Source organism: Seriola aureovittata, chromosome 1, assembly GCF_021018895.1.
Source record: "Seriola aureovittata isolate HTS-2021-v1 ecotype China chromosome 1, ASM2101889v1, whole genome shotgun sequence".
Classification (NCBI taxonomy): Eukaryota; Metazoa; Chordata; class Actinopteri; order Carangiformes; family Carangidae; genus Seriola; species Seriola aureovittata.
The window spans coordinates 14,167,481-14,192,875 of NC_079364.1; the positions used below are offsets into that span (position 1 = coordinate 14,167,481).

Consider the following 25,395-nt stretch of genomic DNA (forward strand, 5'->3'; position numbering starts at 1 on the left):
TGTGATCAACCAGTGTCTTTAGCTGATGACTTAAATGGTTTTTATTGAAACTGGAAGTGACTTGAGTGATCTCTAAATACTGATAGGTCATTAGTCTTGATTGTCTTGATTTTCCTCTGTACAGCGTGGTAACAGTTGGTCTGTTGAGGGAGGGAGCAACTGATGGGAGCAACCATCACAATTACCTGGCAAGAAATCCTATCCTTTTATATACTGTCTTTTGCTGTCACTCGTACAACAATTTATAAAAAGTTCAAAGACAAATACTGATTCTGAGTAGAAGTGCAATAACTTATTGTACTTTAATCACACACAAAATGTAACAAGAATTAGTAAATTCATACACTCATTTCAAAAGACAGCTTGAAGCCACAACAACGTGAGAAAACCTTTTGAAACTCATAAGAATTAACATATCAAGAGAATAAAACAATGTTCAAACACAACTTTTGAAATACAATTTTACCATGTACCACCAAATGAAAAAAAGGTGATACGCTTGAATGCTCGATAAATTGTCTCACAAAATAAAAACAAAACATCTAATTAGTAACATTTCCAAGAGTTTTATAACACTTCAGTTCATTTTGCATGCACAAAAATGCACATGCACACAACAGCACACATATTTATCATATATTTACTCCTATACTGGTTGCCTGACTTCAGTAGTATTAGAAAATTAGAAAAATGGCCGATGACATCACTCAGAGATGGAGTTGTGCAGCATACAGGAGGAAGAGGCTTTTTTTTATGTAAAGCTAGTCTTGTATTAACAAGTTTTTAAGGGGTAGATACAGTATCTGTGGTTCCTGGTGGAGGAAGACATGAGTGGAGATCCAAGAATAAAGAAACTTAAATACCCAGAGAGGAGTGACAACAGTGAGTTGAATTGTCTAAACCTGAGCTACTGAAAGCCAGTATGTCTGTGTGCACTATGCAGAGTAACAGTCTACATTAAACCAACTAGAAGACAGACGGCCCTGTCTGTCCTGACACACAATACTGCAGTGCACAGCCTCCACATGGCTCAGTGTTAATTAAAAAGCCTTCCTGGGTTGGCCGTGCGGCTGTGCCTTGGACCCTGCAAAGTGGGGGTGTGTGTGTGTGTGGGGGTGGGGGGGGGGCAGCTTTGGGCCGGTGGACAAATGAGCAAAAGGACAGCGACAGTGCGATGTGTATGTGTGTGCTGAGGTGGGTGATGAGGAGGCGGGGGTGAATCTTTGAAAGCAGAGCCATGACAGCTGAGGGGGAAGCATGTGTGAGGCATGTTTGTTTTGCATTTACCCCCTGAGCGCAGCTGTGTGCACTGTCCTTTTCCCAGAACACCGGAACACAGCAGACGCCCTCACAGCTCGCCCTCCGTCCAACCCCTCAGCTAGAGCAAAGGGGGCCCCATGTCCACATTTGCAAGGAGACCCTCTCAGTTTTGAGACGTGACCTCTTTAGTCGGGATTATGCATATGCCTTGGATTTAGACCGGAGAGTAGAACTGGATGTAATTTGAATGACTTTGGGGTGATCTGATCTGCTGACAGGTTATAGCCTGCACCTTGCTTCTCTTACCTGCCCAGAAGGACAGTGAATGTGGTTCGGTTTAGAGAATTAGCAATGGTTTCTCTGCCTGAAGGTGTAGCGCAGGGTATCGGGTTTGCTTTTCGAAACCACAAAACCCTTGTTATGCTTAAGGCCTAAATCCGGCCTTGCAAACAAAGGAAGAACATGCATAACTTCATCCGTAACCTTCATCTTCTATTTCTGTCACTGGAGGAGGCAGTCACCAGGGAAAAAAATATTTGAATATTTAAATGATAAGAGGATGTGGATATAATGATATGATTGGGGCTCAGAGAGATCACGCTCATTTTTGGCTAGTTCCAGCTCACTTTAACCTCTACCTTTCCCCTCCTCCTCTCTTTCCAGAGAGACGCAAACACAAGTCATATCATTCCAAGCCTAGATGGAAGTAAACAAGGAGTAAAGGCTGAAACACGATTCCTTTACTCTGACATGTTCATGGTTGTACTAAAACAGGTACTGCTCAGATATCATGCATGATATCTGAGCAACAATTATCTAAACCATGGCAATTATCAGCCTGTTTGAGGTTGGTAGTTGCTGTTGGGCCCCCATTGCCTCCATGTTCCCTTCAAGGACAGTGCACACAGCACAGTACAGATTCACAGTCTTTTCTCCAGAGACTCAGAAACCGACCAGTACACCTATACTGATACACCGATACACCTATCTAAATGATCCCAGGACTTCTGTTTGTCAATTAGTTTGTTGCAGTTATTTGATTAATCGCCTCTCTCTTTAGCATTACACCCTATGTGGGCAAGTTATAAATTAGAATAATTAAAGCTTTAGTACCAGATTTTTGACACATGGCCCCTTTACAAGATAAGACCACAAGATTTCATAATAACCCAGCTGATATTGCACTTTATCTGCGCAAAATCACAAACAAATTTGCAAGTAATCAAATTACCAAAAAACAACTGACAGAGTGAATCTGGGAGTTTAGGGTCAGGGGTCAGTTGCCCTCTGTGCCCGCCTAATAATAAGGCCTTGATAGTACCTCATTATTCCCATAGAAATCCCCTTGACTCTTCCTGTTGCCTCGCTCAAATATTGAAAGATTGAATACCACCATTCAGCATCATTTAGATACGTTAGGTGTATATGTGATGAAGAGAGACATGTTTTGTGGTAAAATATGACTTATGGGGGTCTGAAAATGTAGGATGAAGTTGACATTTTCTCAAGACTGTGCTTAGTTGTCCACGGTGCCAAGTCCAACTGAGATGCAATTAATCCTTACTGAAGTTGATAGATGTAACTCTTCATGAATCTGGTTGATGGCTTCCTTTGTTTGGTGTTGACAGGGATAATGAGAGAAAAAGAGAAAGAAACACAACATGTATGCCAGTGATGCCATGTGCATTTACTGGTCAGCTTTGACAGCCAAAGTCCAGAGAGTCCAGAAAAGGCTGTTGAACACTGACATCCTTTCAGTGTTTAAAAGTGTCAACACACTCTGTATAATCTCCACCAGCCGCCTCTGTTTCAAAGGTGGTAGCTGCTGGTTTCGCTGTTATTTCTGGCAGTCTGACTGACTAGTAGGCACTTCTCTCTCTGAAACTCCTGAGACTGGAAATGCAAAGGGCACAGTCATGTCCACTTGGAGTCTGTCCTCCTGAAAAACAGAGCTGGCTCTGTTGGGAGGCTGGCGCTCCCAGGCTCTTCAGCCCTGAGACCAGCAGGCCTGCTGTGCCCCTCTTATACTTCCTCCTCCATCCCTTCCTTTCTCTGGCCATCAGCAGGCTGAGTCAGTGCGGCAGGTGGATCTCTCACCCTCACCGCACTGAAACAAACCACATTTCATCTGTTTGACTTTTAAATGCTAGAGGGGGAAAAGCACTTCTAAGTTCTGCAGTTACTGAAATACAAACCCAGAGGTGGTTATTTTAATGTTTGTGTTGGATGTGAAAAGCTTCATAACGTGAGTGATATGCTGGATATGCTGGCTAAACAGTTTTCTGTGGCTTTATCTTCGCACCAGCATGACTTAAGTTAAGCATGGGTTAATGCTGATAAAGATTGCCTTAAAATAATATGTACATTGCAAATAACAACTAAATCTGAATTTCAGTTTTTTAAGGATGCTTGCTGAACTATTTGTCAAATGAAACCCAGTGACAAAATGACTGGAGGGAAAAACACAATAACACTCAAAATTTAAATAACACCGTAAGAATAAAACAGCACCTGAACAAAGAACTACAATGACACTGAAAGCACTGTACAAACAGAATTTCCTGTCTTTTAGCAAATAAGTGCATGGATTTGTTTGAAATTCTTAAACTTTTCCTAAGATTTTCCTTTGCCTATTGTCAGTAAAACACTGCAACTCCTGTTATACAGTACAGCATCACCTCCCACCAGGCTTTCCACAAAGCTCACTCGCCAACTGTGGTTGCTTTCTCCCACCAGAGGGGTTGAGAAACATGGCGGTGCTGTGCCACTTATGCCAAATCTCTCGTTATTTTCTCTTGGAGTAATCTTCACCCAACTGTGTATTTGCATAATTATTTTATTGCAACATTTATAAAGGTAGTCATTGTTGCCTTTATAATTTTTGGATTTTAGTGCCTCCTCACGCCATGTTTAGTTTCAGGGGTCAACGAGGTCGCCCCCCCCCCCCATCCGTGACATATCAACACATCATGTGGCCCAAGATATGGCTGCACTGTGCTCTTTGGCCTTCATGCGCAAAGCGGCGATACTGGAGGACTTGCGGTCTGGGTCCATGTTGAGATCGTACGTATTGATGCCTGCAGCCATGCCAGGAGATCCTCCAAACAGGCTGCCCATGTGAGCCTGTCCCACATGACCTCCAGGACTTGGTACACCCAGAAAATCAGACACCCCGCTGGCAGAGTGGGGGTGAGGGGTCATACAGGGAGTCACTGTGTCGCAAGGTACAACACAGCCCGGCACAGGGGATGCCGCACTGCTCCCGCCGATCCAAGAAGGGTTCTGAATCTGAAATATTGAAAATCAGCATCGTTAAAGACTGAAAGAACTGCCCCATTAACCCCACTGGCTCTCTTGTTATTCATTTAATCAGGGATACTTTTCTGAGCTTGTTGTTTTCAATGCAACCTCAAATTAAAAGACTATACTGGCTGTTTAGCCCATCAACTACAATTTGTGTATATGCTAGATTAGCTACTGCAGGCAACACAAAATGCAAACAAGCTGGAGCTAAAAAAAAAACAAAAGGGCATAAATTTTACACTTCGGTTTTTGTATGGCTTAGACACATGAGGTATAATGGTTATTAGTGACCTCTAGAGGTGCTGATAGGCCGATTTTCTTACCTTTGGACAGAGCCAGGCTACCTGTTTCCACCTGTTTCTAGTCTTTATGCTAAGCTAAGGCTCTAGCTTCATATTTAGGGTATAACAAGGGCACTGGTATCGATCTTCTCACCTCACTCTTAGCAAGAGTTTCCCAACATTACAAGGAACTATTCCATTACAAATGCAAAATATTTTTATTGAATTGTCGGTGAAATAAATGCAAGCAAGTTTCCAGTCTGAAAGTAGAAATGACTGAAACCTGGGACGCCGGAATCAAAACAAAAATGTAAAAACAGTAGAACGATCAACCCTGTCTTGTAGAATCAATGTTTGGGTAGTTAATGGCCTTAAAACTGTCCTATAGCTTTACTGAAGTACTCATTCTGTACCTGTGCGTAGTTCTCAGGACGTGTCAGGAGAGGCAGCTCATAAGCTGTTGAGAAGTGTGTTCGGACCTGCTGCATCTGACCAAAACGCTCCCTCTTTCTCCACTTTGCCCTTCGGTTCTGGAACCACACCTGCAGAGGGACATTTTCTGAATGTTATAAAACAGGCAGCATCATTTGTGATTTTATCTGAGAGAACAAGGGATCTTCACCCTCATCTTGCACAGTATTTAGAATCAAGATGAGCTTGAGAATTCAAATTCTTCTGTAAATGTGATTTTAAACTATACCATAGCAGCAAACAATAATTTTCTATGCAAAGATACAGTGAAGTCATGGCATCCTGAGCAGAGAGCGAAATCATACTCTGTATGTGTTGTAATCTGAGCTTGTTTTTGGTATCTGGTCTGCAGACAGTCTGCAGTGCATGTTAGGCTACACTCACACTGCCACATTTTCATTTTAAAACGCATCACTTTTGTTACGTTTTTGCCTGGCATCCACACTACTCTAGAGTTTTCAAGCACCTAAAAATGCAGACTTTTGGAAGTGCTGCTGGCCCCTGTTTTAGTTTGAAAACACTGGGGTTGCATTGTAATCTGGACAGGTAAAAACAGAGACTTTAGAAATGATGATTTAGGCACTCAGGTTGCTCCCTGATTGGGTCTTATCAGCCACCAACTAATCAACTGCAGAGTAAACAATCTGCTTCCTGTTTACACCTGCTCGCGCATGCCCAGGTTATGCCTTTTCAGCATGGATGTATGGTTTTCAGGTGTGATTGTATGGATGGAGATAGTTGTCATCTTAAAACGCCGTTTTAAAATAAAAGCAGTTGTTTGGTAGTGGTGCATGTTAGTCCCTCCTGTTAAATCTTTGATCCTCCCTAACAAACAAGCACCGCCCACATTCAAGGTGGTGCAGTGCACAATGCAGTTCAGGTGAAAACACCTTCTTTAAATTTCTCAAGGGAACAAACCACTTTGTCTCTAAAAAGACCTCCGACCAAGAAATAGATAAGACCAGAGTACAGACGGGCTGGCCATGGGGCCAGTCGGGCGCTGGGCCGTCATAACATCCACAAAGTTTTTAAGGGCTCCACCAGTGTCTTTACTGGCTCAATCAGTGTTATTCGTGCGACCTGTCCCAGCTAACAAGCCCAAGGACCCAGTCCGACCATCGAACCAAAACTGCTCTGGCTTCACTGAGATGGAGATCCCCACGAGCGGCTAAAGGACTCCAGCTGGACTCGGAACTGGTTTTTCTTCTCCTCAAAGTGTAAGTAACATGCTGGATACATAATGTTATGTGTCTGGTTTCATTGGTGACAGGCTACAGCAGGCATGATAAAGCTAACTTGCTGTTATCTATATTATGAATGTATTCAGCGAGTGTTGCTATCACTTGCTAGCTAACTGTCAGCACATCACGGCAATGCTAATGGGGGCTAACGGTTGTGGCTAGATTGTTTTGTGTTGGCTTTGGTGTACAAAGAGCAACTTTATTCAGTTGTGCTTCTAGTTATAGTTTCACTGTGTCTGCTTCATTCAACACAGCTGACCGAGAAATGGGGGTGTGGTGGTGGTGTGTGTGTGTGTGTGGGGGGGGGGGGGGGGTGTGGGGGGGGGGGGGGGGGGTGGGGGGGGGGGGGGGGGGGGGGGGTCGCTGATCACCGATCACCGATCAGCTACAGAACCTCTTAACAAGAAGGGGAAAGGGAAATGACTTGTAAACATTGTGCTGCAGACTTCACTTGAGGCTCCCTAACAAAATGTAAACAGATCTCATCCATCTCACCTTTTGTTGTGTGAGGGGAGCAGGCTGCCTGTTCTGCAGTCATTTTTGACATCTAAACCCCACACTTGTTTATTGAAAGCATTACTGTGATTGAATTACTATCAGAGTGTGTGGAATAATCTAAATACATTTCACATGTGCTTTAGACGTCACCTGTCCTGCTTTTCCGTCAAATTTTAAAGGTTTGTTGAATAACTCTTGACTATTTCATTTTGACTGCCTGACTGGACTGATCATGGCACAAATTAGGCAACAAAACTTTTTCTGTCTGACTTTGATATGATTTATCATATTTCATGTATCTGCTCTTTGCTCACACACTTCACTATAAATCTATGGTGGCAATATGAGATGGGATTATAACTGGGGTTTGTTTGCATTTTCCTTTTTAATTTCCTGAGGCCGAAAGCTCCAGCTTTGAGATGCTGTCTTTTTCTAAATTAAAGAAGCACACAAACCAGAGGACGTCATCCTTCTCTCCATGATGTTTTCATACATCCTCCTCTTACTCAGTATCTACAACCCCATACAAGACTGTTTTCTATAAAAAAAAAAAAAATGGTGCTTTTTGTTTAGTGGTTCTTGAGAAGTGGGACAAAGCAAGTTTTAAATTTGATTTAAAAAAAAAAAACTTGATAAAAACTTGATATTTAAAAAAAAAAACCTGAAAATATACTGTACTTTTCAAATGCTTGGTTTTGGCTATCAGACCATACTATAGTAAATTACAGGTTGTTTTTTATTACAGGATCATTAATACATTTTTTGTCAACACCATCAGCATGTACTATGTCATTTTCAAAAATTTAGTTCAGCATAGATATTAGTCACCAGAAACACCTTTCCTATTTTTAAATTAATAAAAATGTCTCCAAATGTATTACACTGAATTATTGGGGGGAATTAAATGCATCTTTTCATGGCTGTCTTGGGGATTTTTTTAATAAATAATCCTTTGTATTTAACTCCCAGATAAGATAATAGTTTAAACAGAAGTTAAGTTTTGAATTTAAATAAACAATTATTAGATTGAATAAACTATATTTAAAAACAAGGGTCAGTCAGTTGACATCACATATAAGAAACAAGTAAAATTATAGTTTTATTTATTTAAAAGTATCATTTAAAATTATGGTGTATGATGTACTAAGGATTTAGCATAAGTGATTTGGTTATTTTTCTAAAAGCACAAACTTACTGCCTTCATATGTTGTTGGACAATCAAATGCAAACAATGAGCATTAAAATAAAAATATATATTGTGTATTTGATATTTCTGTTTCATGCTCCAACATCCCAAGTCTTGGATGTTCTTGTGCATTTGAATGTATCAAACCAGAAGACTTTTCATGTTATTTTTCTAACAAAGTTACCATTAACATAACCCTCTAACAAAATGAAACCAAGCATGGGATAATCATTAAAAATCATTTGTATATGTGTAGATAATAGATCATGGTTGTGATCACATTTTAAATTGGCACAATTTCCCAGCAGAAGCTACAGTATGCTGCCAGTGTCCAGGTGTGTACCAAATTTGGTAAAGGCTGGTGATTTGGTAATAGGCTAACTGTAGGAGTTGTGAATGAAATTTTCACTTTTCACCAAAACTCATCTGTTTATTTGCAGGATGTGTTTTGTCCCATTTCTTAAAAGTCAGTGTTTTCATTAAAAGATATTTGTCTTTTGTTGATATTTTGTCTGTGTCTCAATATACAGTGCCACCAACAACTCTGATCTGCCTACTCTCTGCTTTTTGCAGAGTCTGCTGGCTATTATACAGGGAGAACATATTTTTGTGTTACACACACTGCGTTGTGACAGTAATTGGTAAAGACCTTGACAGCTTAAGTAGCTGGTGGACTTTCAATGAGGCTTTATTTATGTTACAGCCCCAGAGAGAGAGAGCAGAGAAATGCCAAACTGGCCCCAGCAGGAGAGCTGTATGGGGCTGAAAACACTTTGAAGTGAGAGACCGGCTCAGAGGATTGATAACCCGCCTATGCTGTCACTCATGGCGGCTTCCATACCAAAGTAAGAAGAAATCCACGGCTGAGCCTGGCTTCGGTTTTCCAACACCCCCAAAGCACTAATAATATCATGGAAACACCTCTGACCAGTGTTGTTGTTCGTTAAATGGAAGTTTGCTCCCTTTCCTTCAAAAGTCCTCTATCACATCAATTCATAATTTCTGGTGTCAATTACAGGTAAGTCCATGACACTAGTGGACCGATTCAGAAAGAAATCAGAGAATTTTATATCTACCTCTACTCTTTACTAGTTGGCACTGGGTTGTACCCAGACTGGACCAATAGAATATTTTTTGTGTTGGTACATGAAGCTTTTAGATATAACACGTCATTTTCAAGATTTGTTAACAGCTTAAATATTATCCATGTCATCTCCATTCTTTATAGAATAAGTTATGTATCTAACTGTAAATCTGACAAGGGCTGCAACTAATAATATCTTTGTATTATATATTTTTTGTTGTCTCAGATCACAAGGAAAAAAAAAAACATCCCAACTTTCCAGACATCTTTGAAATCTTTATGTTGCTTGTTTTGTTCTACAAAAAAGTGCTTGTGAAATTACTTAAAAACTTAATTTATTATCAAAATAGTCACTGATTTTTTTTCTTCTTTTAGCCGACTGATCAATTTCTTGACTAGGTTCAGCTCTAGATCTGACAAATGGTTTTAGGCAGTTGACTTACAATGTCATTATATAAAGCATATTTTCAGTTTTCAGTCTCATAGTTTCTCACCAATCAGAGAATTCACTTCTTCTTAGTCAAACAAAAAACTTTATTTATAAAATGACAGAAATTACTTGAATATTTAGCGTTAATGTAGTTTGGGACTGATCCTCTATTTGCAGGAACCGTCGTCTCCTCTGTCCTTCACTTGGTCAAATCAGGCTTTCCTGCTATTTCATCTTCCGTTAACTGTTTGGATCTATAAACTCGTATTGACATCTGTGTTTGCCTGGTGAGCTCCACATTTCAGATGCCATCTTGGCTTTCTGAGCTCTCTGGACCGACAGAACGGCAAATCTGAGAGATGTTATGTTTTTGAAACCCCCGACCCTTGACCTCTGACCTCCACATGTATCTGTAGTGCATATGACTCAGATCTGAACTTACTTTCTCCCTTTGAAACCCAGAGACTGAAAAAGCAAACAACTCCAGACCCTTACGTTTTTCAACTGAAAGCTGTTTTTTTTTTTTTTTTTGTGAGTGTGAGAACCATCAGACAATGAGGTACAACATCGCACTCCTCTGAATTATTCTCTCTCTCTCTCTCTCTCTCTCTCTCTCTCTCTCTCTCTCTCTCTCTCTCTCTCTCTGATACATTTTTAGTTTTTGCCTTTAATGAAAATGCTTGTCAATGTTAAAAGATGAAGGAAACTTTTCAGCATCAGTAAAGGTTTTTTTTTACTTTTCTTTTTTCACTGCAGACGCAGAATTCATGAGCTGTGAGTACTTCTGCGTGTGAATGACCTGAACAGAGTACAGAGCCCTGTTCTCTGACTGACAAGGCATCTCTTGTCTTTTATCTTTTTAACTTGAGTGTTTAAGAGGGCCGCTGGGAGAGCTGAGGGCTATAAAGCTGCATCCATCTGAAGCAGCCAGGTCTGTGATAGTATGAGCAGGAGAGCAGAGCAGCATACCTTCAGAGACTCAGGGTTGAGTTATAACCCCATGGCTGCTCAGACTTCCTGTGCTTCACTGATTTTCTGGTCACCGTTCCAGCTCATCGTGTAGAAGATCGGTTTTAATCCATCTCTTATCTCATCCCATGTACGCCACCGGCACACAATAAAAATGTAGCCGATGAGTTGTATGTTTGCATTAGTTCTGGCAAAAAGTGGAATACGCCATATGCCTCAAAACTGCTCAAAGTTCAGACATGACTCGTAATATCAATCGCTGACTCGCTCAAAGCCCATGGGAAGGGTTTCACACCTACCCCGGAGACCACAGCAGGGACACATTCTTGCCTGGACAGGATGTTAATGAAAGAAAAACACAGAAAATCCAGGGGCTTTGGTAGTCCATAGCGCACGCATATATACACATACACCACACACATACAGAAATGGTGGAGGTCTCGTTCTCTGTTCACCAATGTTTGAATGCATTACAGCAGTCATGACCGGTTTGTATGCAAATTGGGCCAGAAGGTCACTGGAGGGGCTTCAGTCCGAGACGTACTGTACACCTCGGGCTCGACTACTACCAGCTGAACCGAATTCAGCTCTAAAGAAAAGGGCCAATGAAACGATCCCATGGAAAGAGAGCAGAGTTGAACGAGTCCCCTCATATGCTGATGAAAGCCTGCTCTCGTAGAACTGCACATATGAGGCCCAGGCAGCTCAAACCTCAGCCCCCCTGGGCCCCCTGGCCTCTGTTAGCTCCCACTCCCCCACTCTCTCCCCCTGACTCCCACATTACCAGATAAATCTCTCATGTTGTTCTGTGAGTGACGTTATCTCTGCAGAGCTGCAGATGTTGAAGGATCCATGAGGTTGGGTTGTTTAAACATTGTCTGTTCTGCCTTGATGAAGAGCTTTTTTTTTTTTTTTTTTTTTTAACTTATTGATAGGACAGGCATGTGGTTGCACGAGATTGTTGCAACCATTAGACCGTTACTGTAAATAAGACCTTTTTAAATTAACCTCCATCTGTTATTAGAAATCTGATATGTTTCTTGGTTTATGTTTTCTTTTCTATCCATCTGCTGGTTTTTTTTGTTTTGTTTTGTTTTTTTTGGCCTATTTAGCTGCACATGAAAATCCCCCTGAACACTGCTTTACCTGCACACGAGCTTCAGTCAGGTCGGTCCTCAGTGCGAGCTGCTCCCGAGCGTAAACATCAGGATAGTGCGTCTTCTGGAAAACCTTTTCCAGCTCTTCCAGCTGGTAGCTTGTGAAAGTCGTGCGGTTGCGTCTCTTCTTGCCTTTGTTGCTTTCGCCGCCATCGGCCTTGTCCAGAGGGCTTGCTAAGTCGGTGCCTGGCAGCCTGTCAGAGGCCGCTTTGACACCTTGATCCTTCACAGCCAGGTAACTGGTGTCCATTCCAGGTGCGTCAGAGTCCGGGGCCAATTCAGAGTCTGTCAGACCTGAACTGTCTTTACCTACAGGGACAGGGAGGAGATGAAAACTGTTAAGAGGTTTATGTTTTTATAATGTTATCAGGATTGAAAGGATGGGAACAAAACATATCTTTGAGAATTTGTTACCCTTTAACTAAAGATGGAGGTGAAAATAAAGGAAAGTATGAAAGTCATTACATGAAGTTGAGCAAAAAGGGGTGTTATAACTTGGCTATGAGAGACACAGTGGACAGCATATAAAAGTACAATGAGATAAATGTGCATTATGATCTACTGCTCTTCTTCAAGGTTTTGGCTGCACTGTACAGTTAACAGATTTAAGTTGTGTGTGGATTCTCCAGATGAATAAGACAATAAAGAGCAAGGAGAAAGCCGTTAATATTCAGACTTCAAAGTTCCTCATTCTAGTACTGAAGCTTTTGGGAAATGGTTTGAAACATCTCATGTGTCCACACAGAAATGCACCTGCTTTGTAATTCATAAAATGTTTAAACCATAAGAAACTTCTGCTGGAACATAAACGCTGACATACTGCGGAAGCAAACAAATAAAAAAAGCTTTTTATCAAGACTCTTATCTATAAGCTTTAATATTAAGCTTCTGGCTTCATATAGATGATGTATTTGTAGGATCAGTATAATAACTCATGGAGTGTGAAAGGGAGGAACAAAGGAAATTCTTGCTCTTAGTGAGGAAATTCTGTCACAGTTGTGAAATCCGCAATCTGGTGCGCAGTGTTGAGTATGTGCGTTGATTTTTTATTTTCTTTGTCTGTTTATCTCCCTGTGCAATTATTGGATGGCCTGGATCTCTGGCTGCATACAGGATCTAGTTGTTGGTTGTTGTAGTTCATAGATCATTCAATGATGTACTTGGGATTAGACACCCTGTCCATAATTTGAGGCTGACCGAAAGTTGCAGCCTTTTTTAAATTTATTTTATTATTATTTTTTTTACTGCATATCCTCCCCAACCAACATCCGCAACCTCTGCCTCACACACTCACCACTCACTCTCTTCCACTCAGACTCTGTTTATCAGTCTTGCATGTGGTTGAAGTCTATCATCTGACTGCAGAGTCACCTGGCAGCAAGAAAAAATTTGCAGGGGAGTAATTTGTAGCCATGCAAAAATGAGGATGATTCATCTCTGTACTCTCTCTGTCACACACACACACACACACACACACACACACACACACACACACACACACACACTTGCTTGCCTCATGGCTGCAGCTTAACTGTAAAACCTCAGGCAGCTCTCTCATCATAAATTTCCACAGCCATGTCTTTGCCAGTGTTTTTGTCGAAGCTGGCAGCTCTTTTCGCCCTGCTGCTGCCCATCACTGAACCAACCAATTTGCACACACATCATTGGATTAATATACATTTGTATCTAGAGGATGTGATAGCTGAAAGTGTAAACAGCACATGCTCCCATCCTGCCCAGTGAGGCCTGTGAGCGTGCTCTCTCTCTCTCTCTGGCTCAGTCTGGTGGCAACTGCGCTGCACCTTCCTGCTCCTTCATACCCATCTGAGGGGAAGTTATTTTCAGGAATGAAGACCTCTCTGCTCATCCTGCAATTTGTCAGGTTAGAACCAGGAGGTGTGTGTGTTCATGTGAGCTCCGTGTGCAATTCTCAGGACTCAGTCAGCACAGAAGATCACACACAAACCCAGTGACCCTCAAGTCACAGCCATGTTGGGTAATGTGCTGCAAGGTGAGGTGAAGGGATAGCTCGTCATACACTGTCTCACAGACACATGCACAAAAGTGTGTCTTTCAAGTGCGTCATTTTTTGACTCGGTATGAGAAGAGATACATTTGAATACCAAGGCATCTTCTATGTATGCACGAGTTAGTCTGAAAGTTTGTTAGAAAAGCCCAACAGTAGTGTAAATCGTTCTGTGTTTGGGACTCAGACTTCTTGGTTTTGTTATGTAGTTTAGTTTACTTTGGAATTCAGTTTTTGTAGAGTACAGCACTTTAAGGATCCCAAGCTAGCCTGGTTGTAGCATGCAGCTGGTTTCTCCTGCAGCATGGACACGCTTTGATTTGTACCAAGAGAATCATTGAGGTTTGACTGCCAGCCCCTGGAATGGCCCATGCATCTCAGTGAGTCGGGGGGCCTTGCTGAGATAAGCTGTGTATGCAGCAGGCCAATGTCATATGAAACTGCTGTTTTATTTCATTCATTCTTGCGAGGAGAAAATAATCCCCCAGCACATGATGCAGATTTTGTAGGATGACAGTGCATCAGAACAGATGCAAATCAGCTCTGCGAGATCCAATGAGCAATAGGCCTCTGATTTTGGAGATGTTTGCCTAACGGTGCTGGGAATGGACTCAGGCTGAGGAGCCATGTTTTGGTGGCAGACCTCTTGCTGGGGGTCTCGACGCCCGCAACATCGTCTCACTGTCCATGATGAACACATCCTGTTTGGGTTGAAGGGAGCAAATGGGTTTTATCCCACTGTAAATACTCTCTAGTTATTTCATCATATTTCCCTGGCCAGCACCCACAGGCCCCACAAGGCGAGAGCTGTCAGACTGTTTGAAATCATGAGGCCTCTTGCTGATCAAAGGCCATTGTTTATATTGCATGTCACTGATGTTTTTTTGGCAGGATTGGGATATTGTGACAATCTCCTGCTTGTTATCCATGCGATCTGCTGTAGCTGTGAGGCTCTCCAACACTGCCCAAGGTGAATGGCAATGGGCCCTCCTGCAGAGAACACCATATGTATGATGAACTTAAGAAAGTCTTGTTGAAAACAATGCCTGTCAGGATATAATCTCTGCGAAAAGACAAAAGAGGCAGGAAGGAGTGACTGTGAAAAACATATGCTGCATCAAAACCTCTATCTCAGTGTTCATGAGCACAACTGGCTTTTTCTTTCATTACACAAGAGACAATTTCAGCTTACACCTGCACTTCTGCATGTAGTGTCCAAGTCCCAACAATAATCCAGCAAACTGCAAACCGCAATTCTCTTTTTTCTTTTCAGATGAATATGCCATGCAAAATGTTTTGAGTTGCAACCACAGAATGTTCTATTTTCTCTGCCGTGGATCCAAAAGTCAGCATCTGTTCCAATTACTGCGCACAGGGAACAGAGGAGACTCTGCAACTCTGTGTGGTGGGCACAAAGAAAGTTCTGCAGAAATTAAACATGCAGAAAGTTCTTCAGAACAAACTGAGCAGTGATTTGCAGTTTATCTCGTGCATATTTCCACCTGACTGCACTTTAGTTTGTATTCAAGTCTAAGTTTTCACATGCATGCACAACAGTTAAGTATTTATTTTTTGACGCAGTAGGCCTATATCTCTGTTGGCATCGATATCAAAATCAAAATAAGGGTTTGCTACCACCGCTTCTGCCACATTTTTAGTAGGGTGAGACAGTTCCCGTGTGGGTATCGGCACCGAAATTGACGTTCTTGTGGGTCAGACATTCAGCGCGGACAGCTATTAATTCACAGTTGAAAACGAGGGGGCGACATCAAAGTGTAATTTAACTGGCTGTAAAGCGACGGGGCACCATCCGTGCCTCTTTATTGACTGGGATGACTGGGGTCAGCTCACAGTGTTAAGAGGAAACACTATAAATTACACCACGTGGCAACCGAGAGAGATTAACAACATGTTGTTCAAACTGAAAAAGAAATATCCGAAAGAGAAGGAGATGCAAACAGTGGAGAGAGAGAAAGAAAGAAAAGAGATGAGGGGATGGAAAGAGAAAGAAAGAACGAAGGACACTTAGTCTAACTAAATGCACAGAGCAGAGGAGAGGAAATGTGTGAGCAAAGTATTTATTTGAACGTGTTTTTGGGGTTTGTTTTACTGACTTAAACTGTGGATTGGGATGTAATATGGAGCTTTGAACAGTGGATAACTCTTAAGTCTTGCTTGGCTGCACGGACGAAGACGGACTGAGACATTGATGCCTGATGCTGTGTGGGCTGGACAGTCAAGCCAAGACAAGAATGATAAGATATGTATAATATTTGAAGATATTTCTGATTCCCTTTGGTTTTGCCTCAGGAATTTGACTCCATAAATGGACGTATCACAAATTACAAACCAACTGAAGATCAGTGACTCAAGTTCTGTACTTTAGCACAATTTTAAGGAAATATTGTACGTTTTTTACTCTACTACACTTATGTGGCAGCTGTAGTTACTTAGAGACTTACTAGATTTTACATACAAAACACATAATTAGTTAATTAAGACCGATGAGTTGCTGTAGATTAAACTACTACTATTAAATTGGTAAAAAGTAGCTTCATCTTAATCCACTGCAACACTTCATGCTAATAATGCATCAGATATAATCCAGTAATCATGTACATTTTGTTGATAATACTTTTGTATTCACAATTAAAGACGGCAGGACTTTGAATATTTTGGCATTGTGTAGCATTGCTATTTTAACTGTAAAACCTGCAATAACAGATTCCTTGGCCACTTGGGGGCAGTAGAATCCAGCTGAGAGCACAAGATTTATCTTATTTAAAGTTGATATAGTGAATAGTTACTTATTTACACATCCAACAATTATGGAGCAACATTATCATTCATGGAGTCACGTGTCTGGCCACCTGACAAATTTAAATGCAATGCTCACTCGGTTTTAGCTCTGTTTTTGGTCTCTACCAACTCCTGAGGGAAATATCTGACTCTCTAGCTGCTGAATGCTCCACAATGTTCACCAGCTAGTCTCTAGCTGCGTCTTGTCTGCCATTTGGAGCAGAGCAGGTAGAGCCTTTATAGAGCTTTTCTCTATAAACAGTTGTCTGAGAGCAATGAGAGTGAACTAAACAGTGAAGACGTGGCCCAGACAGCTAAACAACGAGCCGCAATGTCCTACAAACCTCTCTAAAGCTGCCGGCAGATGCATTTCAGATGATCACTCTCTCTAGATTTATTTCACAGTCTAACAATGTTTTCACGTTGTCATGTTATATTGTTCTGGTACAAATATCAGCTTTTAAGTTTAAGTAAAGGATCTTATTACTTATTCCACCACTGCTGAAGATGCAGTCAAACCCTCTGTTCCTGAAATCTAACCTTGTCTCTTTTGGAAGTACAAATAACACGACTATGAATAGCTTGACACTATACTTGCTTGGTGTGGTGTCAGGTGCATTCGTCAAAACATTTTGGGAGAATACACTCACTCACTCTTATACGGACAGAACCTCAGCAAATATCAGACTTTTTAACAAAGGCTTTTCTTTTGTGACCATGTGATAGGTAGCCATTCACTTTGAAATTCAACACTGCTGACTGAGCAGAGCGATTATCCATTTCAGCAGGCTGTGCAAAATTCATAGACTGTGAAAAAAAAATCCATGAAGTCTAAGACTGATAAATCACCTCTCTCACACTCTGTCTTCCTCGCATTCACTCTGTGTCTCTCTCCTTCCCACCAGCTCTTTTCCAAATGTTTCTCTCAGATCTTGGAGCAAAAGAGAATTTCCTTCATCTTATGTTTTTGTTGTCTGATCGAAAGAAGATCGAGAACATTAAATCTGGGAGGGAAAACTTGTCAGAGTACATTTTTGTGTGCACGCACCTTGAAATGAAAAATACTTTGCTGGCAAGTCCACTTAACAACATGCATGATCACTTCTTCCTTCCAAGGATTCAGGGACTGAAAATCTCAATATCAGAACAGCAGACTGAAAGCACAAAGTGCAACCCATTTCCTCCAGTCAAGACATCAGTCCAATCCTGTAGGTTTTGGAAATCACACCTCTCTCTTAGGTTCATAAGAAATTATAATTGTCTAACAACAGAAATACGCCTACAGCTGTTCAGTCACCAACAAAATCTTACTGGCCTCCGGCCTGTCCGTCCCACATACCTAATCCCTGTAAATACAGTAGGTCTGTAAAGTTTTAAGGCAAACAGCTATCAGTAAAACATAATGTATTTTTGTAGGCCTGCCTGTGCAGTTAAATTGCATTTTAAAATACCAGCTTCTGTCTGTGTTGGATAATGAATTTTGAACAAAATAACAAAAAATAATAAAGTAAAATATCTGCTGGAAACTCTTTTATTTATGTCCATTTATGTATTTTTAGTTGAACTATATGTTTAGATTCTACTTTAAGTGATGAAGCAAGTTACTATTCAACTTTTCAAAAGCCATCAGATTTTGAAAAAAACACCTGTTTTCAGTATTATTTTTTTCCTGCTAAAAAATTTGAAATCATGCAGTACCTTTTTTTAAAATGTTGGTTTTTGATACAATATCAGTGAAGCCATGTGACTTTGCTCAAAAAGGTAATACCTTTGAAAACACACTGAAGAACCCTCAGTGCGTTACCTGAAAACAGCCGGCCATTACTGTCGAGAATGTACAAAAAAGCAAATGCAAAGTAAATATATTGTAGAAATTTAAAATCTAATTGAATAAAGTCAACGGAGTGCAGGGGATAAAATCACCCACATACAACGGGTAAAACAACAAAACCAAAAGACAAAACCTGAATCTCTGATCTCCAGTCTTGGTGCAGTCCTCCACAGTTGGTTCTGTTTCAGTCTTCATTTCACATGAAGCGGTGACAAAGAGACCAAAGGAAGTTTTGGACTGCATGAGCCTTTTTTGCCCTGTTGCTCTCGCTCGGCCATGCAAACTGAGCCTAATGTAAATTGCACTGCCAAACTTTAAGCTAAATGGTAAAATGATCCTGAGTCCTTGTCACCTCCACTCATGTCACCAACTTGCTGAAGTGTGCCTCAGTTGTCTGGGCTGCATGGCTGGTTCCCATTACTCCCTGCTCGAAACCAATCACACCAGACGGCCATTACGAGCGGCTGAAATGGTTGTGTTGAGTTAAAGATGGTAAAGGAACAAAAACATGGAAAAAGAGGAGATCTTGATTTTGCAATCACATCTGAGTACTGGTCCTATACCGCAGATAACTGTCTTTCACTGCTGCTGCAGGGGATAAAATATTTACACGTACAAGGCAGCAGAACTGGATATAATCCTCGCTTTGCCCAAAAAATAACCTGGTTTAAGATGGAATAAACTGAAGCCTTTTGTGTCAAATTACACCAGCAGTGGTTCAACAATGTCATTACCCTGCACATCTCAGTCACTAAAAAGTGATAAAAGGCACGATCCCACTATAATTAGTCCTACAGCAAAATAACATCCTTTGTCTTACTGTTGCAGTTAAATAATGACTGTGTAAAACTGGACTCCGAATGTTGCAATGAGCTCTGCTTTGACACCGGAGAGTTTCAAATGGGGGTTTCAAATGGATTTTCTATGCTTTGTGCTTGCAGGGGAACTCGCCCTCTTCTCCAAACAGACGAGGGCAGGAAAGCCGAGCTAAAGGTCAGCACCCTCAGACACTGAGAGAAGACACGGACATATCAGAAGAGGAAGTGCGCTGTCTCTGGAGGTTCACAAAGACATGTAGGTGGCTGCTTTAAGACTATGAAGTGACTGACTGAATCATCCTCAGGGCCTTATTGTTTCAAACAATAAGTTCCTCTCCAGTCTAACTGTTTGAATACATGTGGATATTTTTCATTGATTAGTGTGCAGCGGGTCTTTCTCTTCACCTAAAACATATATTTTCACGGGTGGAAAGTAAATTAAGTCCAACTGTGAGATACTTGAACTTCACTTTTATGCAACATTTTGGAGAGAAATATTGTTATTTACATTTGTTTGACAACCATAGTTACTAATCCCTTTTCAGATTAATATTTTACATGCAAAATATACGACCATCTTATACAATATATTGCAATGCAATAGATCAAAAATACTACTACTGGTATAAGGCTATGTGAAGCAGCAAAAACTGATCAACTACAACAATGAAATGCTGCTTGCATGTTACTAACACTCTGAATGGGGCATTTCTGCATCATGAGTACTTACTTACTTTTAATACTTACATCTTGCTGATAAATACTTTAAATAAGTACATTTTTGAGTGCAAGGCTTTTACTTTGACTCAGTTGGTTTTACATTGTTGTTGTCTTGAGAAAATGATCTGGTTACTTTTTCCTATGCTTTTAATTTATCAGTTTGTTTTCTGTAATTTTTGCTGCTTTTGAGGTGGAGCTGGATTGTTGTTGTAGGGCAACCGGCAACACTGTTCACCTCTTCTCGTGCACATTTTCTTTCAGTGTTACTCAATCTGATGCTGAAAGTTGTCCGTGCTCCAAGAGCTGCCTTGTTGATTTCACGTAACAAGATGATTGGCAGTGTGTTGAGTAAAAACAATATCACTGTGTATTGTAGTGACTCTAATGTACGTAAATGTTTATTAGACAGTTATGCTTTTCTCAGCCAAAAATATCTCAGTTATAGCTCGCAGCTTGAGACAGATCTGAGACCAGTCATCACATCACCTTTGACTGAAGGGATCAGACCACAATTTATAACAACAAAGCAAAACTCTGACAATTTTAAACTACCCAGCAATTGTGTAAAATACAGGTCTGATAAAAGAAGTGAGCCAGGAAGTAAAATACTCCAGCATTTTCCAATAAAAACATCAGGAATCATTTATCATTTTTCTCCTCCGCTAGTAAATTCAGCATATTTTACTGCTGCCTTCAATTTATGTCCAGTCAGTAAAAAGATGAACTAGAGCCTTCAGTCAGTGATAATCACCAGACTCAACGTATTCTGATCCAGTTTTCAAAATACTTCAGCTTTAGCTGCGTAATTGACACATAGCCGTTGAATGCGAATTTAATTTTGATTTGTATCATTCAAATTATTTCGGGCCCAAGGCGATAAAACACACGAATGCTACAAATATGAAAGCGGGATCACTTGGGTTCGTCTTCGGGAAGTGACTGTGAGCAGAGCAATAAATGCAAACAGAGAAGTTTGACATCTGAGTCGCATTAATGGCAGAGCTGCGCTTGTCTGTAGCGCCGAGATGTTTTTTCCTGCTTCTTCAGTGTGAATCCGGTTATTACACATTTAAGTCTCCTTGTAGTAAAACAAGAATGTCTGCTGTGCGTGTGACACTGACAAACTGCACGGATATATTTCACTCTAAAAGACCCTGATGGTAAAATAAAAAAAAAATAATAATTAAAAAAACAAAATCTAAAGAAGTTGAGAGCTGAAATGAGATTTGATGTAATTTAAACCACTCCTTCATGCGCATCGCATCTGCTCCAAACACCACTTCCCTCTCCAGGTTGGAGATGATATTTAATAAAGAAAATCTGAAAGAAATTTTTGGAATTGGAAAGATACTTTTTGGAAGATGTTTTTTTTTTTTTTTTTTTTTTTTTTTTAAATAATTCGTTTAGACAAAAAAAGTGAGTCACAGCTCAACAACTGTGGCTTATTTACAACATAATATAAAAATTTATTTCATCTGGATTTACCGGATCTATGCAGAGGTTTTACTTATTACCTATTAAACTTAACAGCCATTATAAAAGAGTATGAGCTTTTTTAAAAAAAAAAAACTGATCTCCGACATTTTGGAGCAATAAAGGCTTTTTTTTTTCAGCAGGCCGATATCCAGAAACTGTCAAAACATCCTTTAACTACTTCCACTAAACGTTTCAGTTTAATACTGATGGACAAGCGGCTGTGTGATTCAAATAAAAAGTTTTGACTTCATGCTAAAAAGGACAAGATTTTGGCTTTCCATCGAAGGATCGTTTGATTCTATTTTATATTGTTTGATTTCATTTATTATTTTTGAAATCGCAGTTCAGTTTTTGTGGCTGTTTTATATCCTTTACTGACAGTTTTAATCTAGTTGAAAATGTGATTTCGAGCAGATGTTGTGGGCCTACTTCCACGCACACACCAGTTTTATCAAAAATGTAACTCACCTTGTTCTTATTTTGTTTTGACGATATTTTGGGGAAAAAAAATACTCCTCATTAATTATTTTCAGGTATTGAGATCACATTTGATACACTTTACTTGCAGGAATTGAGGCAAAGAGGCTTCGTGATTTCAGTCAGGACCATGATGCGCCTTCTCTGCACATAAGTTCAAAACTAAAACATATTCAGGCCGCGTGTTTTCAACTCAGGGTAAACAAGGTGATTTAAGGCGCATTTAAATGCGTTTTACAGAACTGAATAAAAAGGTGTCAGTGTTTGATCTAAACCATAGACATAATGATGAGGCATTATCCTCAGTCAGAATGCAGCACATTAAGTCATTTTCAAAAACCCTTGTTTGTTTGTTTGTTTGTTTGTCTGGCTCTTAATTTCTGTTGCTCTACTCTCATGTTGTAGGACAAAGCTGAATGCATAAATACATCAATTAAATTTGGATTAAAATATTGAGGATTTACTGTAGCAAATATCATCGTGTGTGTGTGTGTGTGTGTGTGTGTGTGTGTGTGTGTGTTTGTGTGTGTGTGTGTGTGTGTATGTGTGTGTGTGTATTCTCCTTTATGAGCAGGCAGGGATGTAGTTGAGTGCAAAGCAGCTTAATTCAATTTGCTCACGTTTTAATTTACCCAAAGCCTCCTTTTGGATGACACATCTCGATACTCCAGTTTTTTATTTTGGTATTGTGTGGTTCAGGTTTTGGTTAAAAAGGTTTTCAGGTGGAAAAAAAACAGGAATTAATGCAGCTTCAAAGTGGCCGCCTGCCTAATGAGGGTCAAAGTTTTATTTACACCCTCATCATTCACCCATTACAGCAGCGTCCCCACGCAATTAAATCTAATTGGAGTCAATCGGGCAGTGCAATGAAATGAAAATATTATCAGTTTGGAGCTCACTATTTGTGCCATCTGAAAACCTGTTAATTCAATTGTCCGACTCAGCTCCAATATTGAGGATTGTAATGCAGATTATCGCATTAAAAGCGCCCTAATTTAATTTTGATGGCCAAAGGGACAATTTGATAGTCGGGAAGATTATGCCTCTTCACAACTGTGTTACGCACATAACTGCCGGGCCGTGTCGTTACGAGCTGTGATGTCCTGTGCGCTGCTGCTGGAGAGAAAAGGTGGCCGCGGATGCTTTTTACGCACGAATGAGGTTTCCCATCTTAGAGGAGGCAGCAAGAAGAAGACGAACACAGAGGAGTTTAACCTGCAAAACTGGCTCTTGGACAAGTTCTTATACCGGTCACACAGTGGAGAAACAATTAACCACTCAACACAACACCGCAGATCTGACTTCTTTCGGGTCACTGATGGAACCATAATGGCCACTTTCTGCATCACGTGCCATTATTTTTGCGATCTAAACGTCCAAACCGCCGAGGCTGTATCTGCGGATTTCGTGGGGAGCAAGTTGAGTAATGAGCGATGACTGACAGGTTCAGAATCTTCTGCCCATGTGGTAAATGATCAGACTCAAAACTAACGTTGCAGCTTAGAGAAAAACCTCCTGATACTCAGAGTCTGTAATCACTTTTTTTTTGTTTTTTTTGCATAGATGAACTCTTACAATAATAGGCTACATTTCTGCTGATAGTTTGGTGACAGTGCCTCTGCTATGTCTTGGGACGCCTCACCTTTCCAAATTCAGTGGACGCCTGTAACTCAGTCATCTTTAAGTTAGTTTCTTTTTTTCTCCACTCACCATAGCACGGGATGAGCGCTCCGTTGTGTCCCCTCTCCTGGTGCAGTTTGCCGTCCTCGGGGGGTGTTTTGCAAGAAGACCTCTGCATAAACAGGTGGTATTTACTGAAAGTGCTTTGCCCAGCTGCAGCGGCATCCAATGACTGGCACTCCTGCTGGAAGGGGCTCCGGGACTTTTCTCCGTAAGCCTGACCTTTGTTGGGCAGGAAGGCAGTGGGGCTGTATTTGGTGTCAGTGGCTGGGAATGTCCTAAAGTGGTCCGTCTGGTGATCCCTACCTTGCGCTGCAGAGGGGCTATAATATGAATCCATGGATGTCATATCGCTGTATGAAACGCAGGTCTCGGCGTTCATGCCTAAAAAAAGAGTCAAGGGAGGAAAAATACCAAACTTTTCTCTCTCTCTCTCTTTCTCTCTCTCTCTCTTTCTCTCTCTCCCTCTTTCTCTCTCTCTCTCTCTTGGAAAGGGAAGCGCAGACGCCCCTTCCTCTCCCTCTACATCATACAGATGAACACACACACAAACACACACCACCACACATGCACATGCACGCAGAGACTGCAGCGCACACCAGACCGCAGCTGGGTTTGGTTATAAAACGATTCAGATCTTTTCCAGGAACCACTATCGTTGACCAAACACTCCAAACTCCCCCGCAGGTTTGAGGAGAGTTACACAAACCCGTCTTTCCTCAGAGGATGGGACCCAGAGCTCCTGGCTTCAGGACCTCTCCCGAGTGATTATGCTGATGACATGAACGAGTTAGGTCGCTTATTATCTGGAAGAAGAAAAAAAAAAAAAAAAAAAAAGATTTGCAAAATAGGGGCGGGGGGCTTAACACATGACATTAATGCAATTTGGATATGAATATAGCCTATGAGTGATGGCACTGGGGCGGAGAGGGCACAATTTTACGCTTCATTCGCAATGGTTCATCAAGGGCAGCTCATACTCAGAGGATTGTGTTCTTGCAGCCAAGTCTGTGGTTTCTGTATGAAACTGTTTGAAAACACTTAAGATCGATTAGACCTACTTCTATTCAATTTCTCTTGAAATTTTAGGGGGGGACGTATTATTAGGTATGATAAACCTAAATGAAGGTGGGCTCAAAAATATCAAAATAATAATGTAACAACAAGATTGCGCGTATTGGCTTATTATATACCACAGACCTGCTTTACATTATTTTATTATCAGTTTTTTCATGTTTGTTTTTTCACTCTGTCCAGCAGATTGAGGTTTGAGAAATACAGCCTGTTTGCACTGACTGACATATTTCACGGTCCAAATTGTAAATGGTGCTCAGCCTACATATAGTTTCCAAGAGATGAGATGATAGGTGTTGTTTTACAGCTACAGCTGTTGTCTTTAAGGTAGTGAGTTCTCTGTAAAATCCTGTTTCCAAGGTGTTTGCAGCCATTTAAGAAGGCCATCTGATCTATGCAGCAAGTTGTTTAGATGAATGACTGGAAAAGTTAAACAGTCTGCAACGAAAAATCAACCTAATTCCTTTGTAGACAATGTTATAGGCCAGTAAACGATATACTTAATAACTGGAAACTCATCGGCAGTAACAAAGGCAGTCTCTTTTTTTTTTTTCTTTCTTTTTAATAGACCCCCATTCACTGCAATAACTTGCCATTTGTATAATACAATACGA

At 40.8% G+C, this 25,395-nt stretch overlaps 1 protein-coding gene and 1 long non-coding RNA gene across 2 annotated transcripts in view; one reads left to right on the forward strand and one right to left on the reverse strand.

Annotated features, from left to right (window-relative positions):
• Positions 1 to 270: 270 nt before the first annotated feature.
• Positions 271 to 24,288, reverse strand: alx4a (ALX homeobox 4a). Its single transcript, XM_056375275.1, has 4 exons — positions 23,738 to 24,288; positions 11,870 to 12,189; positions 5,258 to 5,386; positions 271 to 4,548 (listed from the first exon to the last, which is right to left on the reverse strand). The coding sequence occupies exons 1-4, from the start codon at positions 24,087 to 24,089 to the stop codon at positions 4,228 to 4,230; spliced, it is 1,122 nt and encodes a 373-aa protein (XP_056231250.1). The 5' UTR covers positions 24,090 to 24,288; the 3' UTR covers positions 271 to 4,227.
• The window catches only part of LOC130168927 (uncharacterized), a 44,749-nt gene continuing 25,332 nt past the window's right edge, over positions 5,979 to 25,395 (forward strand). Inside the window, exons 1-2 of the long non-coding RNA XR_008827762.1 lie at positions 5,979 to 6,532; positions 19,478 to 19,610. This is a non-coding gene — a long non-coding RNA (uncharacterized LOC130168927). The remainder of the gene's footprint in view (positions 6,533 to 19,477; positions 19,611 to 25,395) is intronic.